A 24764-nucleotide genomic window follows, 5' to 3' on the forward strand; every position below is an offset into this window, starting at 1 on the left:
AGATATGTTCATATTTTTAAAAAATTCTTTTTTCCTCTCTGTTGATTAAATTGAATACTTTTTCTGTCAAGTTCTTGATTCTTTTATTCTGTCATCTCTCTGCTGTTGAGTCCATTTTACTTCAAGAGTGTCGTGATTGCTCATTTGAGTATATTTATAATGGCTGCTTAAAGTCTCCATCAGATCTCAGCACCTCTATCATCTTGTTATTAGTGTCATCTTGTTACTGGTGTCCCATCCTTTATTTTTAACCTATTTGTATTTATGTATTTACAGTGTTTTTCTTGTAGGCAGCATGTAGTTATGTCTTGCTTTTTTATTCAGTCTGAAAATCTCTGACTTTTACTTAGGGTGTTTAAACTGTACACTTCACACACACACACACACACACACATAAATACATACACATGTATGTGTATATAGCTGAACTTTTATATTATAACTGTACATTCATAAATAGTTGTAAAAAATGATACAGAGAGAAATCATGTATTCTCACCCCACTCCCTCTTTCTTCTCTTTTTCGTGCTATCAAATGCTTTCTAAGAATTCCTTTTTGTTTTATCTATGGTGTTAATAACTATATATCTTTGTATAGCATTTTCAGTGTTTGCTTGTCTTTGGAAGTTTTGATTTGATTGTTTTTTATATCTTAAATCTCTTTAACATTTGGAAAACAGTTATAGTATTTTGATGTCCTTTTCTGCTGATTCTAACATGTGTACCAGTTTTAATTGACTATTCTCCTCATTAGAGGTCATGTGTGATTCCTTCTTTGCATCTCTGGTATAAATCATTTCTACTGCATACCAAAGTGCAGAGCAAAGCACTTGTATGATTGAGTTGCTGCCTGAACTAGTTACGTTTTTTAATGGAATATAATTTTTACTTGAAAGAATAACAGTCAAACTATAGTTATTTTGACTTGGGTATTTGGCAAACATTTTCTCTAAATTGAATTAATGAGCCAGTCTTTCACTTTAAGGAAAGCAAGCAACAGTTTTTGTTGCCAAATTTGAGGTTTCTAAGCAAAAATTAGAATTTCAGAAAACTTGTATGCATCACTGTGAGCTTAGTAGCTTTTCAATAATTAAATATTCTTCTGATGCAATTGATGGTCATATTAATGAGTGTGGGGGTTTTTGATATTGCATAATAAAATATGTCAGTCTTGGAGATTTGCATAATTCAGTGAGCCAATAATCTCTAGATGGCCAAGGTGTGATGTTATAAAGTCATGCATGGTTAAGAGATTGTTTCAAAGAAAGATGGGGCAGTTGATTTTAATGGAGTATTAAAAGTTCATTGGGCTTCCCTGGTGGCGCAGTGGTTGAGAGTCTGCCTGCCGATGCAGGGGACACGGGTTCGTGCCCCAGTCCGGGAAGATCCCACGTGCCGCAGAGCGGCTGGGCCCGTGAGCCATGGCCGCTGAGCCTGCGCGTCCGGAGCCTGTGCTCAGCAACGGGAGAGACCACAACAGTGAGAGGCCCGGTTACCGCAAAAAAAAAAAAAAAAAGTTCATTAATATCATTTCAGAATCTAAATGCCAGGTAACTGTTGAGTTTTTGTGTAGTACAAAGAATAATATCCAAAATTGTTTCATGGTTATTAAAATACATATTCCTTTTCTAACTACATAACTGTATAAAGCCAAATAGTCTTCATTTACTTCAGTCAAAACAGCATATCAGAGGAGATTGAATGCACAAGCAGATATGAGAATCCAGCTGTCTCCTATTAATTAGACAATAACAAGATTCATAAAAATGTAAAAACATGCTACTCTGCTCACTTTAGTTGTTTGTTTGGAAAAATAGTTTTTCATAGAAATGTTATTTATTTTAATTTGGTTTATTATTGTTAATTCTAAATAAATTAAGAGATTCATATTTTTTAAATTGTCCATTTTAATTTCTAATATGGTAAATATCAATAGATATAACTCACATAAACAAAAGGTTTTTGGAGTCCTCGGTAATTTTTTATGTTGTGAAGGAGTCCTGAGACCAAAGGTACTGCTGTTCCTCCTGGCATGGCATATATATTCCAGGGTGGCGGAGGGCAGGAGGAATGCTGGAGAAAGGAATAGCAGTTTCAGGAAAGGAAAATGTTTTCCCAGAAACCCTCAAGGGTAATATCTTTAGAGAGAACTTTCTTAGATATTTACCCTTCGTTGCAAAATAGTGTGAGAAAGTGAGAACTTTTGGTTGGGTCTGCCGCTGCTCGCAATAAAGTTGGAGTTCTGTTGGTGGTGATGGATATTGAGTAGACAGTTACCCATGTCTGTTACACATAAGTTGGTGTGTGTGTGTGTGTGTGTGTGTGTGTGTGTGTAATGACTGGTCATGTTCAGAGTTTCAGGGAAACTCCCACATGAAGTTCTTTTGTTTGACTACTTTATACAGAGTCCCCAAAACTTGCTTAGACACCTCACCTCATTGTCTTCTTGTTAATTCTTGGCTTTTTCCAGGGCATGTTTGGTCTCAGTAGGCTCTGCATCTTGGCTCTACCCGCAAAGTACATTTTATTGGAGTCACATATGGACTTGCAAAATCATTGACAGGACTGATTAAATTGTGAAATGTCCCATATTTTTCAATAGAGCTTCTCTTTATCTTTGTGATTTGGTAACTTTTTACATTAATAAAACTTTCCTTTCTCACACCTTAACTCAGTTTTTTCCAGTCTATTTATCAATCTGTTCCCTGACTGACTTATTTGTATTAACTCAATTGTGAGCTCACTGCCATCTTTTACACAGAAATTTACCTTTTCAGTAGTCATGATTTGCTTTATAAAAAATGAGTCATAGCCTTTATGGATTATTCTGGCCTGGGATTTAGAATCAGACTTGCATCTTAAAGTGTGGCCTGGGGACCAGCAGCATGGGAGTCACCTGGGAACTTATAAGAAACACAGAATCTCAACCTACCTCAGACCTAACAATCTGCATTTTAGCTAGTCCGTAAGTAATTCGAGTGCACAAAGTTTCAGAAGGACTGGTCTAAGGAAGACAACAAGTGAGAAGAGGGCATGGAGCTGTGTTCTGAGGAGGCTTCTTGTTTAATGTAGACAAAAAGAGTCCATAAAGAGATGTGGAGATGAGAGCCAGACAGGGAGGGAGGTGTGTGGTGTAGCAGTATGACATCTCCATGCCCTCTGAGGAAGGAGGGTGCAGTGAGGCTCTCGTCTCTCCCAGGGTTACGGGATGGTGGGACCCACTGAGCAGTGACGGAATGTATTAGAGACTGTGTGAAGATAATTTGCCAGGGTTTTTATCACTTAGGCATTGAAGCTTAATTTCAGCTTGAACTGGATTGGAACTCTTTTTCTCTTTGTTATGCCTCGTTCCAGTTCTCAACATTGATGTTTGGCAAACTTTCCCTCTTCTCATTGGGAAACTTGACATTCTGACTGTAGGAGAGAATGGTGTCACCCACTCTACCTGATGTAATTTACGTATGTGCTTTTTTTATGTCATTCACCTTTTCCCTAGATGTACATTCCTCATTGAAACAGTATTTCAAGGCACTTCTGTGGTAATGTTAACATTGGCACAGGCCTAGGAATTAGATTTATTTTTGTCGGTATTCTGTGACTGATACAGTTGTTTGTAAATGGCAGTTGCATAGTAAATTAAGTATGGAATGAATGAGAAACTGACTTGAATGAGTCCTGGGATTTGCTTCCTTTCAGTAAGCCCAAATAAGTGTAGCAGTGTTTAAGGAAAAAAACCCCAAAAATATGATCTTTTGAAACTGAATTGTTACTTTCCTACCAAGTAGTGGAGAAGCAATACCAAATATTGACAGCTTTCAGCCTTTAAAACATCTGTATCTTCTGGGGCTGGCTGTTTGATTTTACCAGGTAAAATATTGAATTGTTCTAACAAGGAAGACAGAATAAAGGCTTTATTACATCATTAAATTTATTTCTCAAGTTCATAAAGTAAAGAGCAACCTTTAGATCTCAGTCTGGATTTATAATGTTACCTAGCTTAACAGCTAGGCTTCTCCCTAACTCAGTACCATTCTTTACGGAATAATGAATGTCAGAAGGTCTAGGACATGAATTATTGCTGCTCAGAACTTTTCTGTAGATTTCCAGACGGTGTTATGGCCATTTCTTGTAAGGTAGCAGGTAATTTGATAGTGGTTATAATTGGTTTTCTGTACAAATAATCCAAAGCATATGGTATCTTTGTTTTAATTTAGTAGACTAAATTAAAATTTAGTAGTAAATCACCAGCAGATGAGCCTTTAAGTTGGATTCACAGCAGTGCCGTATGTTTGTCCCTAGTACGTTCTTGACTCATGAATGAAACTTGAATGATTATAAATTTACCTTTTCTGTGGACAGAGGGACTCATTTCCCAGAGAGGTAGATTTTGGTGATATATTGCCAACACCTTGAACACACTTTATACTTTTTTCTTTTCCTTTATAACTATCTAATTGACGAACTTAAGAAAGACCAAGAAACATACTGTGAGACTAAACACTTAATAGCACTGTCTGTACTGTATTACATTTAAGAGACTTGAACTCCTATTCCTGCTCAGATTTATAAAGTAAGGGAGAATTTAATAAAATTATTCCCAAAATTACACAAGCACATTGCTATAAAGACAAAGAAGACAACATTGCCAAAACACGTGCTGACTGCAGGCTACTTGGGAGGTCTTTTTTTTTTTTTTTGGCACTATGCGGGCCTCTCACTGCTGTGGCCTCTCCCGTTGCGGAGCACAGGCTCCGGACGCGCAGGCTCGGCAGCCATGGGTCACGGGCCAGCCACTCCGCGGCATGTGGGATCCTCCCGGACTGGGGCACGAACCCGCGTCCCCTGCATCGGCAGGCGGACTCTCAACCACTGCGCCACCAGGGAAGCCCTACTTGGGAGGTCTTGAAACACTTCTTCATCATCATTTTAGTCATATCAAGTGTTCAGGAGCCAGGCGTACAGAAGTCAAGGCAGTCTGTGATTTGGTGGATTGAGAGGAAGGAGAAAGTCAAAATTTTCTTGGTGGCCAGCTTTCTTTAAGGAGAGCCTTGGTGGAATGGAATCAGCTCTTCCTCAAAGGAGCATTTAAATGAGCCACCAGTGCCTTTGTACTTCCTTCTGATCAAAGAATTTTACCTACATCTCAACCTTCTCTGATCTTCACCATGGTTATTGCATGGTGTGTGAACTGAAAACGAGAATAGATAATTTTAAAAATACATGTTAAGATCATCTCTTCCATTTGTAATAGCTTTTTTATTTAACTCATTTGATTTAGAGCAAGGCTGAGTGGATTCAGGGAAGGTTACTTTATTATTTTTAAAACTCAAATTTAGATTTGGAACATTGGCTTTTTTTAGAAGTTTATAGTGTGGAATATTATTGTATTCGTTTGCTAGGGCTACCATAGCGAAGTACCACAGACACAGACTGGGTGGTTTAAACAACAAGAATTTATTTCCTCACAGTTCTAGAGGCTAGAAGTCCAAGAACAAGGTGTCAGCAGGTTTGGTTTTTCCTGTGGACCCTTTTGCTTAATGTGTAGATAGGTGGTATCTTCTCCCTGCATCTTCTGTGTATATCTGCGTCCTAATTTCCTCTTCTTCTAAGGACACCATTCATATTGGATTAGGGCCCAGCTTTAATGGCCTCATTGTAACATAGTTACAATGTTAAAGATTCCCACCTCCAAATGTAGTGGCATTGTGAGTAATGGGAGTTAGGACTTCAACATATAAATTGGGGATGGGAGGTTAACAATTCAGTCTGTAACAATTGTGTATCAGGGAGGTCAATTTAAAAGCAGAAAGAACAGGTAGAATTACAGGAAGAAATGAAGAGAACATAAATGAATGCATTGACAGTAGAAATGGAGATGGGATTTGAGATTGAGAGACATTAGGGAGGAAGAATTTGTTTTTAAGACTTTGTGACTTGTGAGACGGAGGAGGCTGGCAGGACTCTCAGATTTCTCTAACCCAGGAGGATAAACAGGCTTGAGGGAGTAGGTGTGAGCTGTGCAGTATCCCTGCAGAGTACCCAGCACTTTGCAGCCAGACAGCCTGGGTGGGGTCATCTGTCCTGCTTTCCCCTTCCATATCTTATAGCAGCTCCTCATCGTGTGGACCACATGGTGTACAACTGAACACGCAGCTTCTTGCTTCTGAACCTCCACTTGAATGCTTCTTAAGATACTTACTGCTGCCGTCTTATTTTTACAGTTAGTTCCAAATTCCTGTTCTTTTCTTGTTAATAGATTCCTTTAGGGCAAGGACTATTGTTTTACTCATCTTTGCCAAGTTCTCCAGTATCTCATAGCTGGCCCGCTGCATAATAGTTTGTGCACAGCAAATCCTAGTTGAGGGAGCGATTTGTTAGCAGGATTGTTATGTTCAATTACTTGTTTGCCCACTTTAATCAAAGCTTGATACTTAACAACCTGTTTGGTTTTTTTGCAGCATGAGAAGACTTTGGGACATTCCATGAGTCATTCAAGTAACATTTCTAAGGTAGAGTGCTACTGAAATATGTTGTTTTTTATTTCTTATACCTGGCATGTGTTTACACTCTTCTCTTTTAAAGACATAAAGTTATCAGTTCATTACTTTAATCCGCTCTGGGACCATGTGAGGTATATAGCAGTTATATTTTTCTAGTGAGGCAATTCTAGATTTGTGTTGGGGGGAGTGACTGATAGGAGAAAACCCCATTTCTTCCGGTAGAAATTGTTTACTTTCAGGTAAAAGAAATCTCAGAGAGTCACCAGAGAATCTGTCACCTCAATTAGGAATGCATTTGCCTGATGGTAATAAAAAACCAACTCTACTGACTTAAATAACTATAGATTTCTGTTGTTCTGATGACAAGATGTCTGGAGGCGGATGGTTCAGGGCTGACGCGGTGCTCACAGATGTTGCCGGGGATCTAGGCTCCTTCCGCTTTCTTTGTGCCCCCTTCCTTGGCACGTTGTCATCCTCATGTTTGATCTCAAGGTGGGAGCTGGACCTCCAGGCACCCTGGCTGTGGTCTGTCAGCTGAGAGTGACCCTTTTCAACAGGAAAGCAAAAGCTTTCCCAGAAACGCCCCTCAGCTGCCTGACTTCTGCTTACATCTCACTGGCCAGAACTGGATCATAAGACCCCCGCCAGCTGGAACGTGGCTAGGAAAAGGAGGGCAGAGGGGTGAATCGGCAGCCAACAGCACCTGATACACCTGTGGGGTAGTCACTTGAGTAGCCTGCCGGGAGCACATCAGATGCTAGGGGTGACCCCAGAGCCAGCAGACGGTGTCTCCCATGCTGTGAGCTTGCTCCCATGCACTGCTCATCTCTCAGCCTAGACACGGGCTCTAGCCTACCCGTTGTCCATACAGGTGTGTCTATGAAGGTTCCTTGCAAAGGTGGATTTTCTCTCGCATCATGTCTATGTCAGATCCTGACAGGAAGATCTGAATAGTGTGGCAAAACCTATTCTGCTGTCTCAGGCCTCTTAATTTCTCTAAAATAAACAGTGACATTATATGCCAAATGTTTTTTATTCATATCACTCTATAGTATACTTTTGAATTAAAAGTAGAATGTAGAAAATCCTTTAAGATGTTAATCATCTGTTCTTAGGCATACTCGTGATCTAATCATGTCATTCTGCCGCTGAATTTTGCATGAAAAGAAAAGTCCACAGTGCTTAGTGTGCCTAAAGGCCATTTACAGAGTGCTTCTTGGTTCACTGCTGACCTGACCTTCCCCCAGACCAGTGGAGGGTAGCTTCAGCCGCCTCATATAAATACCTTTCACCAAATACTCTCTGCTGTTCCAACCTCCTTTTCTTTTCTTTTGCTGTTCCTTCAGCCAGGAATGCTGGAGCTGTAGAACTGTGTAGTGGTAGATCATTACTGTCTTAGTAAAATGGCCAGTTTTGCCCTACTACTTTTTGAAGGAGCTGTCCAACATATAAGCATAGAGAAAAGTAAGAAGGCATAGATCTAAATGGCCTGTCTGGTTAAGTTGAATTAAACATTTTAAAAGCACACAGTAGCACTCATTGCTTTGCTCCAATGGCTAAGAGCAGTTCTGAAGGATGTTATTATCCTGTACCTCAGATATATGTTTCTTGTTTGTTTATGGTTTTAGTAAGATTTTATTTGAAGGAAAGTTTCCTCCTATAGTTAAAAAAGTTTGTAAACTCATGGCTTACAACGTCTAGAGGAACGTTTGTTGGGCTTGTCACAGGCCTGGAGCATGGGCCTTCTGAGTTGCTCTGTGAGGGTGTTAGAGGGTTAGGTGGACAAGGGTTTCTAGCCATGTGACTTTGCGGAAGGATACTCCTCTGAACTTTAATTTCTTGATGAGTAAAATTAGGGTAATTATACAACCTTCAGGCTTGCTCTGAGACTTAGGGATAATGTTGGCAAGGAGCCATGGGACAGCTTCCTCATTGCAATGAGTCAGTAAACTGACTCTTGTCAAACTTGGTTGAACCCTGGTGATCTTAGGTTGATTGGGTCAGGATAGTCCTTGATGGTAGCTATTACTATGTCATTACTGATCAAAGACAGAACCATAGGCAGACTTCGTTTTATGGCATTTCACTTTATTGTACTTTTCAAATATTGCGCTTTTTACAAACTGAAGGTTTGTGGCAACCTTGCATTGAGCAAGCCTGTCGGCACCATTTTTCCAACAGCATTCGCTCTCTTCTTGTCTCTGTGTCATGTTTTGGTAATTCACTAAATATTTCAAACTTTTTATTAGTAGTATTATATTTGTTATGGTGATCTGTGATCAGTGATCTTTGATGGTACTAGTACGACTTGCTGAAGCCTCAGATGATGGTCAGCATTTTTCAAATACATTTTCAACAGTATTTTTAAATTAAGGTATGTACTTTCTTTTTTAGTTATAATGTTACTTCAAAGTTAATGGAGTACAGTATAGTATAGTATACTGTTTAGTATACTAAACAGTATAGTATAAACATAACTTTTATGTGCACTGGGAAACCAGAAAATTTGTGTGACTGGCTTTATTGCGATACTTGCTTTATTGCGATGCTCTGGAACTGAACTCACAATATCTCCGAAGTATGCCTGTATATGCTTTAAGATAAATATCACCTGGGGGTGAAAATTAAGAAATCTAATCAAAACTCTGGCTTTTTTCCTTTTTTCCTTCTTGCACACATTTTTATTGTGTGTTCTCTGTGCCAGGCACTGAGCTCTAGGTGCTAGCATAAAATGATGAACAAAACAAACAAGGCCGCTGACCTGGAGCTTTCCTGTAGGCAGGGTTGGAATTTTCTGAAAAAGAAGTTTTAGCTCCACACTTCCACACTCTTAGAAACAGGGGTACTGTGAAATCCTCAAAGCTTTCAGAGCAGAAAGAAGATTTGGGTCTATTGCATTTCCACAGCAGGAGTTCCTGCACACTTAACTGGGATCAAAAGAAAACCTCAGGAGTGGGGAGTCTTGTGTGCTCACACCACTAACTTCCCAGTGATCCCCTCAGCATGAATTTTGTTGTAAAATGTGAGCCTCCTTAAGTATGTTAGGCATGAACCAGTTAAATGGGGCTGCAGAACAGAGGGCAGGACTGCTGTGCAAGATAACTAGTTTTTTTTTGTTTTGTTTTGCAGTACGCGGTCCTCTCACTGTTGTGGCCTCTCCTGTTGCAGAGCACAGGCTCTGGACGCGCAGGCTCAGCAGCCATGGCTCACGGGCCCAGCCGCTCCGCGGCATGTGGGATCTTCCCGGACCAGGGCACAAACCCGTGTCCCCTGCAGCGGCAGGCGGACTCTCAACCACTGCGCCACCAGGGAAGCCCAAGATAACTAGTTTTTGAAAATGCAGTTCTTCCTTGTATTTATAAAATGGGCCTGTTGTTTGAAGCTACTTTTAGGCCAAGATATGTAAAACACTTATCTTCAGTGTAGCAAACATACTTAAGCAGATGCTTCATACCCTTGAGATGGAAGATACAAAGAAAGTTCAGACCATGGACATGTTTTATGCTACCTGAGATCTCTGCTGTCTTGTCAAGAGACTTTTTCTGCCAGCTCAGCCTCTAGCTGGATTTCAGGCTAGTTTGTGCTCACATTAGTCAGTCACCTGCAGTCTGCATTAGGCTCCTGTTAAAAAACTAGTACGAAATGTTCTTTCGATGTGTCGCCTAAACTCTTATTCTATCACCCACCACTGGTCCTGATTCTGCCCTTTGTGAACTAGAGCTCGGACAGACAAGGGGATTTGGGAGGCTGTGTGGTGCAGAGAGGGGAAGGGCTAGAGGTAGGGTCTCTGCTGTAGGAGTGATGTTCAGCCCCTGGCTGACAGGTGGCCTTCACTCCCAGGGTGACTTGGAACACGGGCTGGTGGGGGGAATGCAGCGAGATACTGACACAGCCTTCGGGGGACTTGGGTGATCACGGAGGCTACTCCTGGAAGGCCTGCCATGTTAGGGTGAGATGATGTGACTCCCTGTCCAGGGGTGTTGTACCACCACTGCCCACCACCTGCAAGCTGTCTCATCACTCGGCATAAAGTATCCTCAGTTGTAACGTATACAAGGAGGCCTAGTGCAGCGTTTAGGAGTATTGCATGAGTTCAGATTTTGTCCAACACTTAACTGTGTGCAAGACATTATGCTTTGAATGCTGAACTAAACAGAGAAGAGAGGAATAAGCAGAGTGCCATAAAATACCCGCAGGCAGAATTATTATGAAGGTGAAAGAAAAGGGGCTAAGGTACAGAATTACGAGGAACCGAAGTTAAAAGGGCTGCTCGGAGAAGGTATGGCTGAGGAGGGGATACTTAAAGCAGGACATAAAAGGTAAAAAGGAGCTGGCCAGAATGGGGTTAAACTGTAGTAGAAAACTGGTTTGTCACCTTCTTGGGAAATCCAGTTCTTTAGGTAAAGATGAAAGGCAGGTATTTGCAGCCTTGGTCACTGGGAGTGATGGCTGTCATGGCCACCCAGTTGCAAGGTACCTGTAAACCCTGGGGCTGTGTTGGTTGGGACCATTCCAGTGAGGACCACTGTACTTTGACCTAAAACCCTTTAGAGGAAGGTTAGAATTCCCTGAGGCGGCTTAAACTCACTCTGTCCAAATAGAATTTTTTAAGATAAAAGGAATTGGCCTAGGCCAGGTTCACTGAGGGGGCTGGGCTTTCTTGAGCCTCTGCTGATACCTGTCAAGGGAGCCTTATGTGCGGGAAAGGGCAGCACACAGACATGGCGTTAGTTTACTGAGAATGCTGAGGGAAGCATTCTTATTCAACCTGGGGAATTGGATTTGGTCCAGGTGATACAATTTCTTGAACAAGTTCATGATTGGCAGCACTTACCACAGGGTGATGGCAGTGGCAGGCTAGACATCCATCATGAAGCCTGGAGCATGGGTGCCCTCCTCCCTGCAGCCAAGCAGGTTCACTAAGCTCCAGCAGTTGCTGAAGAGTGGTACCTGGCAGAGTATTTTAGAGCTCTGCATAATTTTATTCAGATACCATGAACATTATGTGCCTGCCTCTGGTTAATCAAGTGTTCCTGGGTAGAAGTCAGATTGGACATGTTTAACGAGCACTTAAAATTATTGCTGTTCTGTTGTTTGGCAAGCAAATCTCAATGAATTTGAGCATTGACTCTCCTGGAGCTCTTGAATATTTTCTAGTTAATGTTGCCATTAGGTAGGAATGAGATACAGCAGAATGTCACATGTCAGATGTAAATACAGCCTTAGGATGGTGGCTTGCTGGCCACACACCTTGGTGTGATTGTCAGGACCAAGGCCTGCTTCTCTCTGTTTCTGAATACAGAGTTAACCAGTGACAGACTTAGGTTACTCAGACCTATGGGTTAAGTATAAGGCGAATGTGCCTTTCTTAATTTATACTGAAGAAAACAACTATCCCAACGACAAAAGACTTATTTTCATGCAGTAGAAACAAGGAGAACGAATTGGTGGAGTTGAATGGCATCAAGTGGTAACAGCCTGCTTCACGTGTGTCATGAACACCACATAGCTTCACTCTGGGTCCTGATGGAGCTCCATGGTCAGTGTCTTGCTATTTGGCTCCCCTCTTATAAAGATTGACTGACCATATTTTCTTTTCTTTTTTTATAGCCTTCTGACTGGTTACAGTTTAATTTTTGGCTGAAACTCTAGACCAGCAGTTTTCAGTTTGCTTTTGGATCTCCTGGCAGGGAGAGGGAGAAGGTTAAAACCGGTTTCATAATAATACGAAGACACTATTTGCTTTTATTGCTCTCATTCTCTCACAGGTGTACAGTGGAATTTCCAGAGACTGAGTGGCATGCAAGGTGGCATCTTCTCTCTGACACTAATGGAATGTGTGCTGCTGGTCTTGTGTTTTAAAAATTTCTAATATTTGGTTGATGTAACCCAAATAAACATAAGAATGAAGCTCTTTGGGGGCCTCCGTTTTTTTAGCGTGTTAAGGGGTCCTGAGACCAACAAGTTTGAGAACCTCTGTTTTAGACATATTAAAAGAGACACAGTTACTCCACTCGTCCTTGTTTTATTTATTCAACAAGTGTTCATTGAACACCTCCTGTGTGCTAGGCACTGTGCAAGGCTGAACAGCAGCAGCTTCTTGGTGAACATATTGTTCCAGTAACATCTTTTTATAAACCTTGACAAGTGCCAGGAAAGAAATGAACAGAGTACAAGGACAATGAATAATAATAGGGGTGAAAAGCCCTTTCTGAGGAGAAACCTGAGGAACAGCCAGTTGTGCTGGGTGGGGTGTGGGAGCATCCCCAGGAGGAGCAAGAGGTTGTGGAGTGCTCGGTGACAAATGCCGAGTCGCAGAGCAGAGGGGGAGGCTGGACTTGGGGTGTTGGGGCCAGCAAAGGGGTTTCAAGCAGGTCTCTGAATATTCTTTTAGATTGTGGGTCGGGGAGGGTGTGTGCTTAAAGAGGTAACTGATTTCATTTGTCACCTAACACATTTGGCTTTAGAGGAAGAGCCTTAACATTAAGTTTGGGGTCATCTTTCTTGTCTCCTGTGTTCCTTGTCAGTCGCATTCTCCCAGGCCAAAGGTTCACCCGCCAGGTGAGTAGCCTGGGCAGAAACCTTTTTCATCCCAGTGAGTGGACAGTGGTTGCCTCTGTTGGAATGGGGGCATTTCATCACAGATATACCTGCAGGTTTACTCTGTAGACCATCAAGCAGTAGTAGTCCACCTGGAAACCTTCTTCTCAGTGGAGACATTCCAAGAATGGTGTGTGTCACATTTCTGCATCTCTGACTTTATTTGCTCCTCATAGTAGCCCTGTGAATTATTGACCTGATTTTTAAATGATTAAATTCCTGCTCCAAGTGATGTGCTCTTGGGAGGTGGTGTGCTTAGTGGAGTGACCCAGGAACACACACAGACTGAGGACTTTGGAGTCAAAAACCAGTGCTTTTGCTACCACCTCAGAATTTTCTCAAAGAATGATTGGAAATAAAAATGCATTTCAGGGCTTCCCGGGTGGCGCAGTGGTTGAGAGTCCGCCTGCCGATGCAGGGGACACGGGTTTGTGCCCCGGTCCGGGAGGATCCCACAAGAAATAAATAAATAACATAAATTTATTTTTAAAAATTTATTTTAAAAAATTAAATATTTAAAAGAAGTCTGTAGTAGTAAAAGGGTCCTTTTGATTACTAAATAACTCAGAAACCCAGCCCTTTCACCATGGTATTTCTGGTGGTTTGGGGGCCTTTATATGGTTACACTTATAGTTTCTGGGAATGTGAAGCCATCTTTGCTCAGAAATCATTGTCTTCAATGTAATTTATTGAAAACAAGTTATGTTTGCAATATTCCCAACAGTAGCTTAAAGACCTGCTTTGTAAGATGAGCCATGAGAAAGTCCCTTCAGCTGTTGTCTTCCCGGTAGCAGTGCTGTGACATAGGCCCCTCCTTATGCTGGGGGCATATTATTATTCACATAATTCCAACTCTCTCTAAAAGGGCACCGAAGAAAAGAATTCAGTGTTAGTGCTACGACAAAGCTGAGAGTCATTTATAATGGAAATCATTTTAGAATTCAGTGGTTTTTATTGTACACTCTCCTCCATGAATTCTGTATTGTACGTATTTTATATTGACTTTTGTAGCGGTCAGTTTCAATTATTTGCTATTGTGAAAGCTTGTTCTTGGCCCAGCCCTTCATCAGGAGTCAACATGTGTGTATCAGAGCAGCCACAGAACTGGTCTCTCTTCTTTAATTGTAGATCATTTTGGAAGGTGAATACAACTGGGTGTTTATTTTTAGAAATCAGATTCTCTCTTAATGAAGCATTTATTTTCACAGAGGAAATTCTGCACTAAGCAGAAGGTTTGCTGAAACGCAGTCTCAGTCTGTACATTGCAGTGTCTAAACACCAAGTGAGACTCTATTTGGCTTTATTATATGAAGTCAGGCCTGCTGAGCAGCAGTAAGGACCCAATCACTCTCTCTTGGTTTGGGGACAGGAGCACGGTAGCATTTAGTAACCTCCTGAGCAGAAAGTAAAGGTAAGCAGAATTTCTAAAATGGCCCCCCAAAGATGTCCCACCCTGATGCCCAGAGCCTGTCACTATGATGAGACATTGCTGATGAGATCATTGTATTAATGGAATCACATGAGCTCTTAAAGACAGAGAGCTTTCTCTGGCTGGTGGCAGAGATTGGAAGCAAGAGTGGGCTTGAAGATGGGGAGGGATGGATGGGGAATGCAGGCAGCCCCTGGCTGACAACCAGCAAGTAAACAGGTCCTCAGTCCTAAACCTGCTAGGAACTGCCTTCTGCCAGCAACCTGAATGAACGTGGAAGTGCATTCTTCCCCAGAGCCTCCACAAAGAAGGGAGACCCTGAGCAGAGGGTCCTATCACGCTGTCTGTCGCACGATGCATTTGTGGTTTTGAGCCACTAAGTTTGTGGTAATTCGTTAACATGGTAATAAAAATCTAATACAGGTGGCAAATGCCATCTTTGTAGAGGAAAAACCTCTCTCTTGATAGCTGTCAGAGCCCTTCACTTTCAAAATCTCTGTGCTGACAATGTAACACGCTTTCTTTTTTTTTTTAAGATTCTTTTTTGATGTGGACTATTTTTAAAGTCTTTATTGAATTTGTTACAATATTGCTTCTGTTTTATGTTTTGGGATTTTTTTGGTGGCGAGGCATGTCGAATCTTAGCTCCCTGACCAGGGATTGAACCCTCAACCCCTGCATTGGAGGAGAAGTCTTAACCACTGGACCACCAGGGAAGTCCCTAACATGCTTTCTTGATTTAGCCATCTTCTTTTTCTTTTACTTATTTTGATATTTTTGTTTGTTACGTTTTTTTGGTAGAAATACAGTAGTGCAATAACTTTCAAATTATGTGGACCATAATCCTTTGTAAGAAATAGTGTTTACATTGAAACTCAGCTCATTGATACACACAACTGAAAGAAAAAGTTCCCCCAAAGACTTAATCATCATGTCAGATGCACTTTGACATCTATTTTATTTCATTGTTAAAAATGTAGGTCATGACCCATGAAATCAATTTCTTTACCGGTTTTTCCAGAATTGGAAAATCATTACAGTTGGTTGTGCAGTTTTATTGTACTTCTTAGACTTTCAGTCTCGTGTTACTTTAAAAATAAATTTGTATTTAGGAAATACCTGTTCATGGTTAAGGGGTATAAGGTTGGAAAGGGTCTTCATGAAAAGTCCGTGTCCCTCCTGCCCGGGGTCCCTGCTCTTCTTCCCTGTTTCACAGGAAACCACTGTTGGGAGCCACTGACAGATAGTCTGCACGTGCCAGCATGCATGGTGTGGCTCTCCTCTCTGCCCGCTCCCTCCATATACCCCTTACTGCACATAATGAGCTTTCCCTTCTGCTAATGATTGCCCACGTTCCTTTCTATCGTTGTACCAGTATTAATCAGATACGAGCCCACGGGCAGTGAGGTTATGCCAACCCTTTGCTCCCACAAACAGTTTTGTACAAACCTCTTCCTGCATATGTGTGAGGATGAATTCCTAAAAGAGTTGCTGGGACAAAGTGCACGTGCATTTGTAATTCTCAGCAAAATTGCCATCTTAGGAGGGAGGTTTACCAGGTTGCTTTCCCACCAGCGATGTGTAAGCATGCTTGTTACCCCATACTTTTGCCAACATGGGTATTTGATTTTTTTTAAACGCTTTGTTGTTGATGATGATGGTATTTCTCACTGGAGCTTTAATTTGTATTTCTTGTTGTGAGAGAGGTCAAGCATCTTCTGATGCTTTAAGAGCCATCTGTATTTCCTTTCCCATTTTTTGATTAAGTCATTGATTTGATAAATCTAATTTGAGGTCCGTTGTAAACACGAGCCCTCTTTGCATCTTGTCCTCCTTCTCTAGTCCTTCCTCAAGTTCCTTCTGGCTTAAAAGCAAACAAGCCCAACCAGACCATTTCTTGTGGCCCCATACTTGTTGATGAAGATCAGATGGGCTGATTCACTCTTGTTAGGGAGCAAAATGTTTTAAATGTAGCTTTGCTGGTAAATGAAAAAGGGCCCAGTGGGGTTTTGCAATAGGGGAGGAGGAGGAAGTGGCTGAGAGGGAGGTTGGAAAGTAACGTAGTGGAGGGAACGTAGTGGAGGGAGCAAGGGAAGGAAGTGAAACAAAAAGCAGGCGGGGAAGGGTAGGGTTACAGAAGGTACAGCTGGTGTCCTGCAGGGAGGAAGTCCCCTCCAGTGTCAAATTGGTAAGTTCCTGCCACAGACTGAGAACTCTGCTTGGTGAGTCTGTTATGACAGGCCTCCCAATAGCAGTAAGTTCTCTTAAAGGGAAACAGAGGGATCCCAGCTTCTACCAGGGATACATGGAAAGTTTTCTATTCCTTATATGTTTTTGGCAGTCTTGATAAAATAATTTAAAACAGTGGGTTGATAGGAAAGGCAACCATTAAGTGACTTGAGGACAGCAAAACAAACATGTCATTCCTAAGAAATAAAAGCAACTGGGATTTAGGCCTAGACAGAATCCAGAGGTTTGTTTTGACATAATTGATGACAACATCTTAAAAAGAGGGGATTTTTATGAAAATTTTTTTGTAATGAGATTGCTTTACATTCTTTTTCATGACCGGAAAGTCTCTTGTTTGAGAACCAACAAAGAACTTCAGGAACAGAGGGCTTAAGTTTTCTCAACACATATGAATTTTCTCATTATGAACAGTTACACCTTTTGTCAGTAACTGTGGAGTCCTGTGTGGTCTGATCCTCATGGAGGGGAGAGGGTGTTCTCTGGCTTTGTGCGGGGGTCATAGAGTCTCCTTTTCCCTTGAGCCAGCACAGCCTCCTGAATGTCACCCTGCCCTCTGCTCTCAGGAGGAGCTGGGGAGCTGTTGGCCCGAGCCTCTGAGAGGGGACTGCCAGCCCCTTGACTTGTCTTGACCTCCCTGGTTGGACCCTGGAACTGTGTTTGCAGCTCTTGGCTTCATTTTGTCGTTGGCATTGTTGATCAGGCCAGTCTTTTCAATCCTCCTTGGTAGGTTGACAGATTTTACTCGGCCTGATACCAGCAACAAGTTAAGCTCTCTAAAGTTGCTGTCGCTGTGCTTTGATGATCTTTCTGCGCGGGGACTGGTCCTGAACTCTCAGCATGTACTCCTCTTTAGCTGGTGACAGAAGGAACCTCTACGGGGACTGTGATGGCCCCATGAATCTTACTCATTTTCTCGCTCTTAAGGAGAAGGATCCTGGATAAGGAATTTGTTGGTTTGTATGTATGTAAAACAACAGTAAGTAGATTTAAAAATTTCCCTTGTAACCTCATGATCTAAGAAGAAGGGAGACTTTTGCTCTGTTATTGGGAGGCCTGTTGAGGCTTGGATATTACCTGCTGAAAGTGTCTTGTGATGTTCTTTGTGGGATCAGAGAGGATGAAGTGAGGGCAGGAGCACAGATAGAGGATGCCGAGGCTGTTCCTGTTTCCCAAACAGAGCAGGGGCTTGGGGCTGCCGCCATCCTGCAGGCCTGCCAGTCTGCTGCAAGTACAGACACGACTCTGTGTGAGTCCCCGTGACACACCTGAGACGGGAAACTCATGGGGAAGGGATCACAGATGTCAAGTGTGTGGATAGTCCGGCTGCTTCCTCGGTGCAGGTTTTGTTCTGCTCCAAGGCTCTCCCTCCTACCACTGAGCCTTGCCAGCACAGATGTGTGCTAATGTGATCGTTACCCCGGACTTCCCGTTCTCACATGAATTACTTGAGGTTCAGAACGGGAGTGAGAGGCCATTTTCTCTTGGTTTCAGCTTCCCATCTGAGACCTGCCTCCTTTCAAAGACACTGATCCTGGGAGAGCCTCATTCTCCAGATACGACCCCACTTTCCTTCCACAGGGTTTGCCTTCCCTTCAGAATACAGGAAAGTACACGTGGTTTCAAGCGGCTCCTGTCCTTAGAATGTAACAGGGAGGGAGATAACTAGGTATTGCCCCCGTCTTCTTGGTGAGCAGTGTACTTTTCCCTTGCTCACGTGAGGAGGGCGCTTCCTTCTGTACCTCAGTCCAAGCGACTAAGCTTGACCCAGCAACCTAGAGGATGGAGAGCTGACCTCTTAGCAATGAGGGACAAGGACGTGAACCTACATTCCTGTCCTCCCTTCCTCCCAGGTCTACTTGGGGAGGCGTGGTGGCGACGCTTACTTTTCTACACCATGACCAGCTTGTGGCCTTGCCTACAGGTGCTGAACAGAGCTGCTGGTCACCCTCACAAGTTAAAGAGGGGAGCAAGAAGTTCAAGAAGGCTCCCCATCTCAGAGTGGGGCTAGGGCTGAACATCAGAGAGCAGGCTGACTGTAGGAGCTGGGGACATTAGTGTGGCTCTCCTCAGCCTGCCTCCGTGCAGCGACTAACAGTAAAGGCCCTGTGTGCTCACCGCAGGAGAATAGACAGAGGAGCCCGTGGTGGCTGCCTGGAGGAGGGCACAGGAGAAAGCAGAGGTAGCTCGTGCAGTGGGAACATAGCAGCATAATATTGAGACCGCCACCCCCCACACACACACACAATTTGTTTTAGAAAGAATCGTGACGAAGTAGTGCAAGGTTATTGGAGGGATGTCATTTTCGTGGCTCCAAATAAACTTTAGATTCTTAAGAAATTTGACCAGCAGCGCTCTTATGGAGAATATACGCAACGTCCACGTGCACATTCAGCTAGAAGGTAAGTGTGGATTCTCTGGTGACTCAGAAGATGTGCTCATTGAGTAATGCTTCATCGTTCTAGCATACACATGTAGCACGATACCATGTAGCCTCTTGGATCGAGCTTCTTTAGGTTGAGCTGGGTTTACAGTGACGTATCATCCCCATGCTGGGCAGCAAGAGTAGCCGTCCAGTGGGCATCTCAGTCAGAGTGCCAGTTCTCTCTGGCTCTTCCCAGGCTGGTGTTTTCGCTGGAGAGGCGGCAAGGTGGGGAGAGCTGTCCTGGTGGCTGATGCAAGTCTGTGGTCCCACAGCTGGAGTGCCAGGATGAGAGTACATCCTGGGGGTGACACTGAGCAAGCGTGGAGCCAGGTGGGCTCTCCAGAATCAAGAAGCAGGGCTGAGGGCCACTGGAGTGGGCCTGGGGAGGGCAGGGAGGAGATGTCAGCTTGCTCTTGATAACAGACCCACAGTACTGTCTCCCTGTGGCCCTTGAGTTGTCCCTCAGGATATCTGTCCTAAGCGGGGAAGAACACACAGGGTGCTGTGAGGGCCGTGGAATCTCAGGAGTCAGTCTTGATGAGGCCTGGCAAGGGCCCCACAGAGGCTGGAGTGGGAGGCTGGGGGACCCTCTAGTAGTGGTCATGCACCCTTAGCCCAGCTGTGCTCCCTGATCCTATTTCTCTCCTCCACTTCTCTTCCCATCGTGGTGCTTCCTCACCCTCCCAGACTGGTCTCTAATTTTGGCTTGTTCACGACCCCTCAGAGCCCCTGCTCTATCTCATGACCTCTTGCTATACTTTCTTCCACATTTACATGTTCTTGATAATTTTCTCAATACAGAATCCCAAGATTAGGACTCAGGAGCATTCTGTGCTCAGCCCCCTCCTGGGCCTGGGGTTGAGCTCTGGGTTGGTGGCCCTGTGCTCAGGTAATCTCCCTTTTGTATAAAGAGTGCTGGCAGGGTAGTGAGGGTTCGTGGACCAACTGCCAGGTGGTGAGGGAGGAGTGGCTCTCACATTCTGCCAGCCTCAACGAGGATGATCCCAGGTACCAGGTTAAAGAGTGCTGGGTGGGGGCAGCAGAGCTGGCAGGGAAGGTGCCTCATGTTTCTTTTGCATTTGCGTGTACTTACAGTGCTTGGTTTCTTGATTTATGTATGAACGAATTAAGTTTAGATGCTTAGAAGTTAAATGACCACTGAATATACAGAAGGTTGATGGTGCTGTTCCAGAGTCTCAAATATTTCTTGGCTACACTTTACCTTCATCTGAGAAAAGAAGAGTGCTGCTTGGTTTGTTCTTACCTTGGCTCGTAGGGACCTAATACGTGCTATTCACTGAGCAACGGGCAGCGGCAGACCCATTGCCATTCACAAGGAGGTGGTGTTTGCAGTCCCCTGGCTTTTCCTGAAAACTGACTGGAGGTGTGTTGTTGCAGGCTGGGGGCTCTTCAGTGGCATCCGCTCCAGTGTCCGCCTTCTCTCGCACTTCTGTCACGCCCTCCAATCAGGACATCTGCAGGTAATGCTCTGCTTCACGTGCTGCGGTCGTTCATGTGCATCTCAGGAATGAGCGTTCTTGTCTGCAGGTTCTTGATTCTCCATATGCCTCTGCTCTAAACAGTCAACCTGGTTTTATGTGCTGTTTGCTCACCAGGTACCGCGCAAGTCTCATTTCTTCACTTTGATGCCTGTTTTCTTTTAAAATTGTTTTTACTTTCTGTGCTTTTATTCCACTGTTCTCTGCATGCAGTTCCAGTGCAGTGTTTTCTGAGTGTTGTCACCACAGTCCCGTGCAGTCTGCTGTTGTCTTGAAAGCTCCTCCCTGCCAGAGTCCTCTGACACAAGGGCTCACTGTGACAGTTGCCTGTCAAGACACAGTGCAGGCATCAAAGAGAAATTCCCATGGCTCAGAGTGGGTCCAGGCCTTGAAGCCTGCTAAGAATACCAAAGCCAGAAGAACACTGAAGTTCTCAAAATCCCTGAATGATGTGGGTGAGAAGGCCCCGGATGCTTTGGAAAGTTTTGACTATGCGGAGAGGACTTGCTCTGAAGGGAAACTGATACTCCCTCAAGACCCGTGTCTCAGTATTAACAGGCTCCACCAGAAAGAAAAAAGAACACTGAATCGCAAACCTCTTGGCAGTTCCAAACATTCTTGTGTTTCATCCCTTTCCGCCAATCGTTCAGCGGCCTCAGAGGTGGGAGCCGGCAAGGGGGGCACGCACGTCCTGCTTCTTGACGAGAAGGCAGATGGCGAGGCCGTGTCCAGAAGCCGGCGGCTGCTCCAGTACCTGTTCTCGCTGTCACACGGCTTGAGCACCAGCAGCCTGTACTGGTTCCACGAGCTGGAGAGCTGCACTGCCGGCCCGCACCCCGCCAAGTCCTCCAGCGGGCTGGCTGGGAGCGCGGGCTTCTTCTCCGACGAAACGGGAGATGATGACGTCTTTGAGGACAGCACATCCACAAAACCGAAGAGCAGGGTCCTGCGGGCGCCCCTCTGCTCGGTGGAAAAGGACAGTGACCTGGATGGTCCTTCCCCTCTCTCTGAAAAGGGCCCCCCCATCTCTCCCGTGTCCACATCAGGGGATGTCTGCAGGTTGGTTTGCCAAGAACCACCATTCTGGCCCTCTCTGCTCCCCACACCTCCGTGGCCTCATCTTGCTTTAATATGTGAAGTTTCAGGAAAATGAATAGGCAGTTGTACACAATTATGGATTAATAGTTTTCTCCAGAATAGATTATTGGTATCATTTGAAAAACCAATTTTTATGACATGGGTCCCAAGATAGTTTCATAGATGATAAAAGAGGAAGAAGCTACACATATTAAATGCCAAGCTGACTCTTCTCAACTAAAAATAAGTAGCTTTTGCATAAGGAAAGCGGAAGAAAAAATAGTATCTCCAGTCTTCCAGCTTGATGGTCTAGATATTAAGCATTGGCTTCCCCTCTCGACCTCGTTTTTAACCCCTCGCTCCACCTGCGACACGGTGTGCATGGGGAAGGGCTGCTCTTCAGCCGCTCCTTCCTTCCTTTTAACTTGGATGCATCCACCTCTGCCCGGGTCCTAACTCCACTTTTATCTTCCCGGGTGCAGCATCCTTGTCAGGCCTCCAAAAGCTTTCAGAATTCACTTTTGCCGCTACTCTTAGGCCTTCCCCATTCTAACCTTTCCCCAGTGGCCCCTCCTCAGGATCAGCTCTTATCACTTCTTTTAACAATTGGATCAGAAACCTCTCTCACAGAAACAAACAGCCGAGAGCCTGGCCTGGGCAGAACCCAGTTCCTTTCAGGCCAGGTGTCCCTACCTGTTCTCCAGCTGCTGGAAAAGACCTTTCTGTTTCTCAAAAGTCTGTTAAGTTCCTTGAGGTTAGTAGCTACATCCTGTTGCATGCACCCTTAGAAATAATGAATGATTTAAATTTCTCACTTATTGCTATGAGTGATCCTGAAAAAAGAAATGAAATTGCAGCATCTTATAATGGTTTTTCAGGTCCAGGAGAAACACTGTGATTTCTCTGTTTACTCTCTGAGAGAGGACAGAAATATGTAGTTGTGGTGTGTGAAGGTGAGGTCAGTGATTATAGCTAGCAAGCAAAGTTCATCATCTTTTCAAGTCACTGGTATTTTTGAAAGGTAGAGTGCTGGTTTTTTTTACACGGAAATTTTACCTCTGATTATTTTAATGTCATGTAAGTTCTGGAAGATGTTTCCTTAAATTCGTCTTTTTAGTGAAGTTCTTAAGTCTTACCCAAAATGACTGCTTTGTCATTTCTTATATCATTTTTTCCTCTCTGATGCCAAAAGCCACCCAGACTTTCCATGTTGGTGCGGTAAGCTAGAAATTTTTAGTTTGTAGTAATTGTTTTCATTTGTGTTTGTATGTTTTCGTGCTTATAGTCATTTTGTGATGTTTGTTTCGGAACGTTTTCCTTGGGGGGACTGACCTTCCACTGAAGCGTCATCTTCCCTGTTGTGTGGCCCTCCTTGTAATGACTGGCTTTCCTTCTGCCACAGGATCTGTCACTGTGAAGGGGATGACGAGAGCCCTCTGATCACACCCTGCCACTGCACAGGGAGCCTCCACTTTGTGCACCAGACCTGCCTGCAGCAGTGGATCAAGAGCTCTGACACACGCTGCTGTGAGCTGTGCAAGTACGAGTTCATCATGGAGACCAAGCTGAAGCCTCTGAGAAAAGTATGTGCGAGGCCACCCTCGGAAGTACTTTAGCTTCACTGAGATGAGCACCCAGAAGAATTAGCACCTGGGACTGGGTGGAGCCACAGTTGGCTTGTGTTCACTCCTTTAAGAAGTTGGGGCTGGTGTGTACATTCATGTTTTTGGTACTGATTTCCAAGTCCCTCCTCTCAGGAAGAAGCTCTTTCTGTCCATTCAGTCATATGATGTTTTCTTTTTCCTTAAAACTAAGACTGCCTGCTTGTCTGTATCAGTCATTTGGCCCTTGACCACAGACTGTTTTGTGACATCTTAGTCAGCATTAAACTTTGTATGTATTAACTCTTCAGGCTTTGCCTCTAATTAGGTCCATATAGTGGAGATTAGTATCTCTCTCCAGCACAAAGAACAGCATAACATGGTAAATTTATTTCTGTATACCTGTGACAGGTGTTTCCTAGATGGGAAGTGGGGGCAGATGGGAAAAGAAAGGGACCACAGGCATTACATGCAACACAGCTCTCTTCAGGTTCCATGTCCGTGCTTCCTCTGAAAGGAGCCTCATCCGGTGCTCCCCTCCTGTGTAAACACTGGCCGTTCAATGTGTCTGTGTGCCCAGAATATGGAGAGGTTTTGTTTGGAAGAATAAAAGGTTTGTTCTTATCTCAAAACTCATAAATTTCAAGGGGAATTACATAATCAGGTAACAGCACCAACATGCCAGTTCAATGCTAACTTCTATGGTGATCGCTCGTATCAGATATTCAGAGAAGGAAGTATTCATTGTGGGTCGGAGCTCTGGGGAAGCAGAGTGGTGGTAGCATCATAGAATGTTTGGTGTTGAAGCAGTTCTTGGAAGATCAGTAGGATTTAGAGGGGAAGTGAAAGGACTCTAGAGAGGTCAGATTGTCTCTGGAGAAGAGCAGCCACCGCAAAGGTAGGGTGAGCATTTCAGGGGAGTGTGAAAGGCTTGAACTGAATGTGTCTTAGAAAATCAGGGGGACATTTTAGGAGGGAAGCCAGATGAAGATACTGTGTCACACCATAGCAGAAAGAAATCTGGATGCTAGGGAAGGCAGGCGCAAACTACTTAAAAAATGTTTTGTCCCATAAAAGCCTCACTGTTTTTTGGGTACCTACTCTATGCTGATTCTTCAAGTGAGTCTTACGGCACTTTGACCAATATAGATAGTCCATGAAGACTCTACTTTCAGTTTATCCTGCCTAGAACCACCTGGAAAGGTTATGAGTAGGGCTGGCAGAGGATATGCAGTGTTTACACTTGTTCTTTTTCTCTACCTCTATGTGTTTTCTTCTGATTCGGAAACCAGTAAATGAAAAAGAAAATCTGGCTATTTGGAGTAAATTAATGAGCTCCTAGAGGAGATGGGACTGGCACAGACTGCTTGTACCAGGAACTCTTAG

General features: G+C 43.7%; 1 protein-coding gene across 7 annotated transcripts in view; it reads left to right on the forward strand.

Annotated features, from left to right (window-relative positions):
* MARCHF8 (membrane associated ring-CH-type finger 8) overlaps window positions 1-24764 on the forward strand; it is a 109869-nt gene that overhangs the window by 80187 nt on the left and 4918 nt on the right. For 6 of the 7 annotated variants that reach the window (XM_024739119.1, XM_024739120.1, XM_024739121.1 and 3 more), the window contains 3 exons: window positions 6459-6509; window positions 20600-20682; window positions 23180-23360. In XM_024739119.1, coding sequence (XP_024594887.1) covers window positions 6459-6509; window positions 20600-20682; window positions 23180-23360 — 315 coding nt within the window. Of the gene's footprint in view, window positions 1-6458; window positions 6510-19778; window positions 19801-20599; window positions 20683-20913; window positions 21760-23179; window positions 23361-24764 lie in introns of all 7 variants that reach the window. The other variant, XM_024739124.1, reaches the window with a different exon arrangement.

This window comes from Neophocaena asiaeorientalis, unplaced genomic scaffold (assembly GCF_003031525.2).
Source record: "Neophocaena asiaeorientalis asiaeorientalis breed wild unplaced genomic scaffold, Neophocaena_asiaeorientalis_V1.1 scaffold202, whole genome shotgun sequence".
NCBI lineage: Eukaryota > Metazoa > Chordata > Mammalia > Artiodactyla > Phocoenidae > Neophocaena > Neophocaena asiaeorientalis.